This window comes from Ptychodera flava, chromosome 14 (genome assembly GCF_041260155.1).
Source record: "Ptychodera flava strain L36383 chromosome 14, AS_Pfla_20210202, whole genome shotgun sequence".
NCBI lineage: Eukaryota > Metazoa > Hemichordata > Enteropneusta > Ptychoderidae > Ptychodera > Ptychodera flava.
The window spans coordinates 36,590,747-36,603,629 of record NC_091941.1 but is presented as its reverse complement, the minus strand read 5'-3'; the positions used below and the strand labels follow the sequence as shown (position 1 = coordinate 36,603,629).

The window sequence follows — 12,883 nt, the reverse complement described above, 5'->3', positions numbered from 1 at the left end:
TTCTGATATTAAAGTTTCTATGGTTTTCATGTATTTTTCCTTGCCACTACTTCCATTTTAGCTGTTTGATAAAGACATGTATCACTTTCAAAATGAATGGAAGACAATGATTAACAACTGTAAGACACTCATCTCTTACAGAAAATCAAAATAAATAATCACCATGGAGATCTCAGAGTCGGTGTTCTAGATACACAAATCCTTGATGTATTCAATGGCTTTCCCCTGCCACTCCCAAATATTACCATTGAATTTCTGAACTGCCCTGATAACGTAAGATGCTATATCACATGAAATGTCACTCACAAGGGGGAAATGCATTTATTTTTTGGAGAAGTTTATACTATGAAAATAAATACTACAAATTCAAAGTTATGTCATTCTGAGATTTGGAAAATTAGTTCTGCTGACAGCGGAAGGACTGACCAAATTAAATACTTGTGTTGCCAAGCAATAGTATCTGTACATGCGCTTCTGGTTTTGCTACCAATATTGTCAAAATTTCCATATGTAATCTACCATGAGTATGATGATACATGTTTGATTATGTAACAAAATGCATTTGGCAAAACATTGGCAAAGGAATTAAACACAAAATCATGTTATGCTCTGGAAATGTTCCTCATATGTATTTCATTTCCACATTGTACATGCAAATTGCATTGGCATGTACATTTACAGACATCGACTGCTATCATCTGCTACATGTACAAACACTTAATATTTGCCAACAAATGTGTACACTATGATTTAAGTGTAGAGTGCAGGCCAGGGTTTATGGTTTGTAAAGTTGTGACACAATGTCCCTTGTCTTATATTTCAAAACCATCATAATAATCTATTTGTAATTCTGAAAGTTCATCAAGAATAACATTCCCTTGGGAACAAAATCTCTTGATACTGTCTGAGATATTTTTGGAATAGCACCTGACTCAAAAACAGATTTAAATAGAGCATCAAGCCCTACGATACATGACTTCAAATGAACTGTGGGAATTATGCATGTATTGTACATCTGCACAGTCATAAATTCACTGAGTCAGCGATGCCAAAAATATATCTGTTCAGTTTTCAGATGGTGTACTGACTGAGAAATACTGGTAATTGACACAGGTTACCAATGTGGATTGTTATCTCTCTTTGCACTGGTGACATTATTAAACACATAATGCATATTTGTATAAAAATTTTCAGGATCAAAATTTTTAACAAAAGTAAAAGACAAGCTACATATAGTCCAAAGGCACATACACACATACAAAATTAATTATGATTTTTAAATTTGGGTTTGTTGTGTCAGGTCATCTACAAAAAATTGCAGGGCATTGATTTTTAAAGTCTAAAATCTAAAGATGACACCACCAGCCATGAATACTGAGTGTATATCCAGTCAATTTGCACTGTTGCAGATCTTTCACCAAAGTTTCATTTACCAGTGTGAATGCATAAGAAATGATGAAAGAAAGACAGCTCTGGTATAGACAAACAATAGACAATATTTCATACTCAATACAAAAGAAAATCAAGAGGCATGGTATTCTGTCATATACTTATAGCATCCATATGAAAAATCAAAATGAAGTTGGAGTACTGAGTCACACCATGCCATGCTGCAAAACCTCACAGGTAAGTAAAGAATACACAAAGAAGGATTCCAAAATTATCGATTCCTCAATGCGTCATTAAATGATCACAATCAAATCATTGGGCTTATGGACTAGCATGCTTGTACCGATATATTGTCCTTGGAATTCACTTCACAGCTGTACCAGAACTAATGAAAGTGAAAGCAACAGACCATCTGATTCAGGTCTTTGATAAACAACATGCATATTCAGACCCACAGTGTACATAGCAGCTGTCTCACCTTGAAATAAATTTACATATCGTCAAAGTGAAAGACTGAGAAGTGAACCGACAATTTCAACTTTCGACAAAGTCCTTGCAAAAACTCAATTTGTATTTGAATTTCCACATTTCACAACTCAGTGAAACTAGTGTATATCTTTGGAACATATTTTCAATCTTGCATGCTGTTCTAGCGTTAAATTAAATTGGTTTATTCAATTATCACAATGGTCAATTGATTTCATTTTACTCTTTCGATACCAATTAAATTAAACATATCAGGCATCAATGAAAGGTTAATTATTTCCTGAAGGCAACATGGTGTACCAGAAAGATAGCATGGTTTGCAATTTAGCTGAACACTACTTTTCATCATCTATACTTCAGTGTCACCTACAATTTATCGTGTGGGTGACACTGAAATGTATCAGGGCAAGTTCAAGTACTAATTGATCAGTAGTATTGTATTTGACATACTTGCCTCTGATCAAGCACCTATAGTTGAGAAGATACCCTAGGTAACATAAAGCATCAGGTATATCATGCCTATGGTATTTTTTGCTGAATAAAGTATTTTATTTTGGAATGCTGTGTTGCATTTTGCTGGCTTATTCAAATTTCATGGAACATATCGATCTCTGCAGTATCTGCATTATCTGTAGAAGTCACACTCTCTCAAAAGGAGAATTGCAAAATATATACAGAAGATGAACATGTAACATGACTAGACTGTAGCTGAACAAAAAGCACATTTAGTTTTATTATGACACCTGGCGTGGATGCCAGATGTGTACCACAAATATATAAAGCAGTAATTGTCAAAGATGTATCAGTGCATCATGATTGATGTTATCTGTTCTATCATGAGAGAAAGTGACATCTGTCCTCATAAAATGTTAATAATCATTTCTCAATGCAGCATGCTGGCAATGCCGAACTTCACACTGACATCAGATTTGTAGAGACTAAGGTTTTCCTTTATCAGACATTCAGTGATCATTGTGAACTTAGATAACCTTTAGAATAAGAATACCGGTAACGGGCTTACAGCTATATTATTATCTTTGCACACAAGAATCTAATGTGCAGATTTGATTGTATTGAAAGCTGTAACTAACTGAAATTTTTGGACTTACAAATATCTACAAATTTTTGCACATATCCTACGAATCATGCCTATTAAAATGTATTATTACCTTTAACTGTGTCATGACAACATTCATTTGTGACAGAACAGGTTTCAGTAGATTTTAAATTTCCTATAGTTCTCAAAGATTTAAATTACAAAGAAAACAGAATTCAGGGCCACAGTGGATGACATTCCATTTCATGTGCTTGCATGGATGACACCATGTAGACTGATGATTGCAATTATAGGATGCACCATGTTCAGTGAAATGTGACGGGAATCTGCATAGGAACAGCTTTTCTTCTAAGCATCATTGAATATGACATGAAATTGTCAGGTCTGATATTGACACTGACTACCATCTCAACCAATCATGACAGTAGTAAAAGTCATTTGACTTGTGCAATTTTAAATGTCAAACAAAAAGATGAACAGTTGTATCCTCTCTCAAGAGGAATCAATGCTCTTCACTATTCTGCAAGGTGATATAATATTAATGCACTCAACTTGAGTTGAATGAATAATATGCATCTTATATGATCCTAGAATCGATATATTACACATTGGATGAAATGACGCGTGAAAGGACTAGAGTACATGATGTCTTTCAAAAACCTATGAGGCAAATCCAACATCTACGCCAATTCTAGTATCATCATTTTTATTACAGTATGATCAAAGGGTTGCTGAAGATAATGTATGAAATCTGCATATTTAACTTCATCAACAGATATCTATGTTCCACAGTGAGATCAAATCACTCAAAACATCATTTTCAACTATATTTGATGCATGATGCAGTACAGAAAATTAAGATTTCTCTTCTTTTCTATTCCTTCTGCTTCAATAATATGGTACTATCTCCTGTTATTTCTAATTCTCTTGATTTCTAAATAAGAAAGATTATTGCAGTGTTTATTTGTGATATATTATTATATTGACATGTACAAAACACTGACTCTGAGTGGAGTGAGCATATATAAATACACGATGAAGTCAATATTTTAATTCTGTAGCTGCAATGCATCACTTTTTATTCAGATTGCACTATTTTTCTAAAGGGTTTACCCTGTAAATTTTACCTGAGTTCCCCAGTCTTGTTTACCAGTTCCCCAGTCTTGTTACTGGGGTTCCCCCTGTTATATTGAGACAGTCATATTAGCGGACAACAGAAATGATACCAGGGTTCTGAAACTGTACACCTATATTCAAAAACCTTTGCAAAACACAGGGTGGGGTTGCAATGTATGAAATGATTATCATATACTGGTATAAGAGGGTAAGCCTGAACTGTTCTGTATGATAATGCTCATGTGACAATTCCTGACTTTATCACACAGAGAATATCATAAAGTTGTCATGAATAATTCTTCCAGAAGGGGCTTATTGCCTGCCATCACTCTTTGACACTGCCTTACCAAGTTCTCCTTGCAAATGTTAGGTGTTCTGTTCTGTTCTGAGTGTTCAATGATTTATGCTGAATGATCACCATCATGGCACTACTCTTCATCTACATGTAGGTATAACATTTCCTGATATCTCCAGCTCAATGTTATGCCTATGTGCAGATTGAAAGCATCTTCTAACAAGTCAGAATCTTTCAACAAATAGGAAATCAATGAAGGTGAAGATCACTTACTGTTCCTTCTCTGTCAAATGCGACTGCTGCAACTCCATTTTGATGGCCATCTTTCAATATAGATACAGTCTGTACATTGTAGGAATCCCACACACAGATGTATGGATCCTTGCCAATCTGACCAGTAGCAACAGGCTTCTCTCTGGATGGAGGGCTAGACTGTGAATTAGAATATTGTTGAAGAATATTGAAGTACAGGTTTCATTGCATATACCGGTGTACCTGATATTTAAAAAAATGTATGCAAAATTTTGATATATCAATTGTTTGAAAACGTTAAGAATTTGGCTTGTTTACGACACATTCGCTGGTCATTAATGACCTCAGTATCATCATATCAATTGGTCTTCCAATGCAGATCAGACCTGGATTCTGAAGAAACATCAAAACCCTCTGGGCTGGTGGGTAGGGAATAGGGGTACCAGATTCTTGATCAAAGAATGGTTGAGTTCAAGACCTAGATACATCCATACTATCTGACTCACTATCAGAGGTTGCTGAGTTTGAGACCCATGCATGGTGATTTATCCTGCAGCGTGGCACTTTACTCCTCATTGGTTAACTTGTACATGGGTTTTTTCCCCTTTAATGACTGATAAAACAAGAAGATCTTATCATAATACCGGTATAATTATAATGGCTTTGATTGTCTAGGTCTATATGAAAAGCTTTTCTGAACAAGCACATACACTTTGCAACTTATTACGTTTAAAATTTTGGAAGTTTTCATGATGATGATGATGATGATTATTTGGTTCATTCATTACTATCATAAAAAGGGCCAAAGTCCCTGAAGCTACTATAGACATGGATACAAAATTAAGTATTTCCTGACTGTATGAAATTATCTCACTAAGGTCATCCTAGGGACTTGTAAACCAAATGTTAAAGCTGTCTGACCAGCGGTTTTGAAAAAACAAGCGACTCAACAGTTGACAGAGCTCTGCAGTGTTATGTAGAGAATAACCTTTTGTGACACATGAATTGATGAAGAAGGTGAATATCTTTGATAGCTCATTTCAGGATGGCCTGAAAAAAATAGCACCAATGGCACTTGATCACAACTGGCACATTGTGAACTACTCATAATGAATGAGGTACAATATGTGGCGTCATGCAGTGTCCCATCATACCATATATGAAGGGTGTAGCACTTATGGTTACTGAGTTATGACAAATATGTATATTTCAGGTCAAATGTCACTGAGGTCATGTGGCACTTTGTCAAAAAAATTGAATTGCTAAGCCATCCCTATATACCAAAAATCAGACCTTTAGCTCTATTGGCTCGCTCAAAATTAGATATGCACATAATCAATGAGGTACAATATGTGGCGTCATAAGGTGTCCCATCATACCATATATGAAGGGTGTAGCACTTGTGGTTACTGAGTTATGCACAAATATGTATATTTGAGGTCAAAGGTCAACGAGGTCACGTGACATTTTGTCAAAATATTTGATATATCTGTGTGAACGGAGGGACATGACCCAATCTATAAGCCCCTGGACTTCATCCGTGGGGACTAAAAACTGTGTCACTGAATCCTTTTTGCAATATAATACGATGAGAAACTAAATTTTTAATTTACTTGGCCTTATACATGGGATTCTATGGAGAACTGCCTTATACATGGGAGTTTATGGAGGTGAAAACTAAAAGTCCTCTAACACGACCAAATTGATCGCATTGTGAAACAATCGATGTGCATCTGTATGGGGTAGGGTACTATCCTTGTGCAAAGTTTGAAAGAAATTGACCTGGGCATGTCTGAGATATCTGGGTGAACAGACGGACGCACGGACGCACGGACATGACCAAACCTATAAGTCCCCCCCCCCCCCCCCCCCCCCCCCCCGACGGTGTCCTTGGGGACTTATTAGACAGACCACAAAGTCAATGAGCAACATACAGCTGAAAGACTATTTTTCACATTGCGATTTTAAGCCCATTTTTATGAGAAAAGGGACATGTATATGTACATGGAGAAAAAAGCAGAAGACATATTTGTAAATTGTTTGTTAAGTGACAATCATATATGCATCTCTTGAAATTTTGTGGTTATAAGGTATAACAGTAGTGTAAGAATTATGAGGTTAGAATAAGTTAGTAAAGGTAAGTTGACAGTTATTAAGATTACAAAATTATACACTAAGCTGAGGAAATCTGAATGAAATAAATGTTGAACAGGAGCAAAGTCATGGTCATCTTTTGTCTAATACCTTGTGTAAGTTCATGAACTTTACATAAATCTTGCTATAGATTTGTTGCTAATGGGCAATAACTGTGTTTCAGATCATTTGAGAACAATCCATCCATGACAGGTTTAAATTGTAGTATACTTCTATTTAAAGGAGAGAAACTTCTCAAATAATTTTTTCCCCCTGTAATTTCCTGTGAGAACACATGGACACATGCTCAGGACTCTATGCTGGTGCTACCTTGATAACAAACCTACAACTTGTAACGGCACTGTCTAACCTGTTCACCCAATTTCCTGTAGACAGGTCCACACTCACCATTGATAACAATGGGTTTGGGCCATACCATGGTAGTGAAAGACTGTAAATGTGAGGTCGTGGATACTTAATCTCAGGAATGTCAGAGTCTGTATATTGACTTAAGGATGTTTACATAACAAATGCCTAGGGTCATCTCAAAAGTGAGAATCTAAACTATGAAATATGTTTTTTTTTATTGCTTTTGATACCCAAAAGAGCATAGAAATCTCTTATACTTCGAATCAGCCATCCTGCATATTTCTAACATTCATCAAAACCTCATTTCTGTTCCACAACTCATAAAACAGTCCACAATGCAGGATTGGTGTACATTCCAAAACTACATATATGAAAGACCCCTAAAATCAATTAGTTAAAAAGGGGGATTAGAAATTTCCCAAAACTATATAACCGCCGCTCCGTTTGGCTCCATTTTTCGGAATCGGAACCTTGGAACCAGTCTGAATATCGGTACCAATATCAAGGCAGTCTGTTCAGCAGTTTGTGACTTTTTGTCGTTTTACGGAAATGGACGACATCAAACACCGCTTGAAACCACCCCTATATCACAACTTCCAGTTGTGATAAAAATTCCGTAAAAATACAGATTTGCATATTTCATCAGACTATATTAGTCTATAATAGCAAATAAACGAGAGTTAATTACATTCTAATTAAAGTAAACAAGACTTGCTTAAATCAAGATTTACGTCATAAAAAAACAGCATATCTGTCAGGTTATAAAGAATCTTGAGCTAGTTATCTTTTAATATCAGTATTTTCATTCTATTAACCAAGCACATTTTAACTTTCAAATTAACATTGTAAGTAAGTTCTGTTGAATAAGTTGAGACTGTACATACTCAGAGAAAGCACACTGAAGAGACAAATGTTTGAAACTTAAGAAGTTCAAGGTCATCAAAAGCATTATAAGGAATCATGTTACACTTTCATTGCAATGTTTACACAGATTGCATAATTGCTATAAATAGCTGAGGAATCTTACAGCCCAGCTTTACCATAAAAACCCTATCACTTTGACCACTCTTTTAATTGACCACTCTATTTTTTTTCTCAAAAAGTAATTTTATTTTATCCTTACCAAGTCAACCATAAATGGAAATTAGAACTTTCTCTATCTCTATTTATTTGACCACCCTATCATGACAAACTATTATGAGCAATTTCTTTTAGATAACATAAATAGTGGTTCAGAATATATCAAAGTTGGGATTCAGGAAAGTTGCCTTTACATGTTTTAATCCTCCAAGATGGTAAGCATTTCACTATGAACTGTCAAAAAAAGTTGAACTTTCTGATAATTCCACACTAAAATTATTTTGGCTTTGATGATTTCCTAATTAATTCAATTATTTAAAATCACATTAATTATTTTTTTCTGGGTGAATTGATAGGGTTTACACAGTACAAGAATTACATACAATTCAAATTTTGACCAAAAATGACAAAAAATTCCTTAAAAATACACATTTGCATATTTCATCACAATTTGAACAAATCTAAGTTGGGTTATCCCTAGGGACCTGTATACCAAATAACAAAGCTGTCTGACCAGCAGTTATGAAGAAGAAGATTTTTTACCAAAAACACCTTTTTTGGCATTAATTTGCCTATTTTCAACAATATCAAAAAATTAAAATTAACAGTTTCTCGAAATCATATTTTTCATCTACACAACAATATCAAATCAGTAAGTACTGCGGTTCTCAAGATATTTGAGTGGACGGACGACTCACAAACGGACATACATACATACATACCCGGTACATACATACATACATACATACATACATACATGCATACAGACTGACGACGGACGCCGGACGGATACCCATCCCAATAGCTTCTATAGACTATAGTCTATAGTAGCTAAAAATTCCATTTTAAAGACCCTTAAGTATGATACTGTACATGGTTTGGGCAACATCAAAAGTTGAATGTTTGACAACTTTTGACAGAAAATGTTTCTAGCTAACAAATAATTTAATTATTTGACAAATTAAGATTTGAAATGTAAATCAGAAATGCCATTTTACGATTATGCCGACATACTCTTTTGTTGAAATGTGTTTGTGACTTCCTTAACCAGGTTTTTGGATCAAAGAGTAGACTTGTTGACCTTTGTTGCACTTACACCCGTGGCCACTTTAGTGTTGATCAAGCCTGTCTGGTGCAAGCAGAAATTCTGTCTGCAGAAGGGTGATAAAACGGTTACTTTACCCTGTATCAGCGGTGATAATGATCCTACTATCGGTACCCCATGGACACGCCGATTAGCCTGAAATTACGGAGTGATTATAAAATACACTGTATACAAATGATGTTGACCACAGTATTTGCTCAATCAGTATTTAGTTTCAGGTAAAACTCATGTATTTCAAATGCAGTCAGTGTTACAGAACATCACACATTTGTGCCGATTTCAATATTGCAGTGAATACCGACGATACTATAGCGTGTATCGTAAGTGTCGTGTTCAGACTTTGTTCAGACGCGGGAATTGAGAAAATGCCACTTTGAAATGTTAGCATTTAAATTACAGACATTGCCCGTCTTGGCTGCAAAACTTTCGAAATAAACATTCACTTGCACTAAGCCATGTTTCTTTCCTACAAACCGTGAATAAACTTACTCCAATTTCACTTGGTACGGAAAGGTAAAGTACAGTCGGGGTAGCATTTTACATGTACATGTATTCACATGTGTGTAACCATGAACGACACTTTTTTCATCCCGGTTGAAGGGAACCTGTCGTGATACATGTATATCTCTTCCAAACTTTTCTGGCTCCCTCCACGCTTATCTTAAAACGGTCGCTTGCTTGTTTTTTTGTAGCTCCTCGTGGTACCTCGCTAGATGCCAAATTGCCACCACAATGTCTTATATTTTGAACAATCAAGCTGCCCACGTCCTTACTGAAGGATTTTCCCGTATGATATTTGCGACCGTTGTTATTGATGTTCATTGTCGGAGTGCAGACTTACAGCGTGTCTACAGTGCAGTGTTGTGATCGATTTGAATTGGGCAGGCGAGACATTTTAGTAGAACGTTATCTCAATCCTAACAGTGGGGTGCCGATAGTGAACCTTACATTTATTACACCGACCACCACTTTGTTTCGTTTATACAAACAGAATTTCTGCTTGCACCAGACAGGCTTAATCAACACTAAAGTGGCCACGGGTGTAACAATTATGTTTGGATACAACATTCCTACCCATATTGATATTTTAACACAATATGATTGGTTCGGGGGACTACACATGCACGTACAGGGAAAGCAGACTTGTCAGCAATTTGTGTTTTTAAGCACACTATCCTGGAGGTACTATTTTGAACAAACTTAAAATTTGCAGGAAAAAGTGAAAGCGATTATCAACTATCCTCCCACTATGATCAGATTATCTGAAAATTGTGTGTGCATGCTCATCAGTTTCCCAACTCCCTAATTGAAAAATTCCAAGTGTCCTGCTCTCGCTACAAATGCTTCCAATTGTCCACTCAACTCCCTGTCATATGATTCTACCCTCCCCATCAACAACTTATTCTAACAACTGATGGGTACAATATAGGCTAATGAAGTTTCTACGGGGATGGGCTTGGAGGGAAACTTAGAAAATTACTATTTAGACAGAGTTCGCGTTTACGCAAAAATCGTGCGTATTTACGCATTGAAATTGACTCTCTACGCATTTTTTTCATTGTTATGCGTTTTCTATACGCAAAGGATAACACCGAAAGCACTCCCCACGACTGAGCTTAGGCGACAACCAGACGAAATTTGTTGCAACACATTTCTGTCAATCACTCATTTTGTGTGGAAAGTTTCGGATTCTCTGGGCGTTGTCTGAAAAATCGGCATCGTAGTTCACACGTTATCACGTTAGGCACGTTATCATGTCAGCTGTGCCTATGAATTACGTTGCTAATTTTCAGGCGAGCGATAGTTTCTGAAACTTATGACACAAAGTGAGTGATTGACAGAAATGTTGCGACAATTATATAAATGCCAACCGTGCACGATCATCGCGTCTCGCTGTTCCCAAATTTTGATCAAGCACACATGCAGCATGGCGTCGAAGCAGACAAATCTGTTTTCTTTCAACTTTGCTCTACGAGTCCGTGAAAAAAATGATTCATCGGTAGAGCTCGTCGGAATCCCGATAAATTTTGAACACTGCAGAAGTGTCTGGATAAGCTGCCATTGGGTTGCCCGATGTGTTTTTGACGGTCGCATGTATACCCTTCAGCATTGTTCAAGTTGTTCGTTAAACTGTTTTCATTAAAATAATGTTACATCGTACAATCCGAATATGTAGTGTAGGTTTATTCAACGGCACAATGTATTTTGCAGACAGTTTTTTTCATCAATCGAGCGCGGAAGTGACATTACGCACTCAAATCCAGCCATTACGCAATTTTAGCAGACTCGTGCGTATGCCATACGCGAGGAGAAAAAAGTCACCGCGAGCACTGTTAGACTTACATTGAGCTACATGTCATCCCTTATACCCCAACATATTTCATTATCCACTGGTACCACTACATTGCTTTTAGCAATATCATTTTTGTCTAACCATGTCTTTACTATGCAAACGTTATTATTAACTACAAAAGCTGTTATCTACAAATGTCATTTGTGATAAAAATTATGAAAACTGACCAACATCAGTTTACAATGCAATTCATAGAGGGCATTTTACTGTGTATACACTAGTTGGATAATTTCTTCAAGCTTTAACCTTTTCACTACCATGGCTTGACCCAAACACAGTTATCAATGGTGATCCTGGATCTGTTTTATATAGGGTATGGAGTGAAGAGATTAAATTTGAAGAGACGAGAAAATGCTGCTCAGAATGCACATAACACTGTCAAAATATCGATATGCCAAAAGATTTGATATGATTAACCAAAGTATCTAGACTGAGGCTAGAGGCGATTTTTTCAGAATAGTGATCAAATGTAGAATTAGATAGAGTTATATTTTGCTTGTTTAGGCAATAACCTGCAATGAGTGGTTCTTTGTACTTTATAGTTACATTGAATTGCAAAAATACCGATAACAAAGCATTATGCAATACTTTCAGTGATGATTGATGTAATTTACTCGAATTTCACGGCACGTTTTGTTTATAATTTGAACAAACATAAGAATGCCTGTGCACCGTCCTTTATCAATGTTTTCATTTCAGAGTGGCAAACAATGGAATTTGTACATGTCACAACAGGCATCCTGCACATCAGTGTTCACTACAATAGGGTAGCGTTCCCTTCCTCCATTCAGTATTTACTACTACTGAAGTGCTAGTGGCAGACGCCAGGACGTTGCTAAGAGCCGCAAAATGCTACTATAAAGACCACAAGGCAGAAATCGTGCAACGGGCGTGAGCATTCTTCAGTTTAAGATCAATCGATACACGTTGTGCGTGATTCGTCCAAGCTTCCTACCTTATGATATCGTCATTGTGACCAAGAAAGAATTTTTGTGACTGTTCTTTAGTATTGTACACCACTCCCACTCCGGCAACGAAATACACGATTTCTTTCGATGCGGTGTAGTATAGATTCTTTCGGCATGCATGCCCTCTGTAGCCGTAGACCCAGTCGAGTCGCAGCGATGACCCGGGCGCTGTCTTATCAGCCATGATTTCCTTGCAATTTACAATGTAACACTATCGATTTCAAATAAAACATGAAGCAAAGAAACGATCAAATGTCAGGACCGTGGTCAGGGCAAGAGG

General features: G+C 36.5%; 1 protein-coding gene across 1 annotated transcript in view; it reads right to left on the bottom strand.

The window, feature by feature from the left end:
* Positions 1–12,883, bottom strand: part of LOC139150333 (echinoderm microtubule-associated protein-like 6) — a 45,029-nt gene that overhangs the window by 32,086 nt on the left and 60 nt on the right. The window contains 3 exon segments of the mRNA XM_070722635.1: positions 4,617–4,750; positions 4,753–4,775; positions 12,591–12,883. The exon segment at positions 12,591–12,883 is cut by the window's right edge and continues 60 nt beyond it. Of these exon segments, the coding sequence (XP_070578736.1) occupies positions 4,617–4,750; positions 4,753–4,775; positions 12,591–12,787 (354 nt within the window). The 5' untranslated portion in view covers positions 12,788–12,883.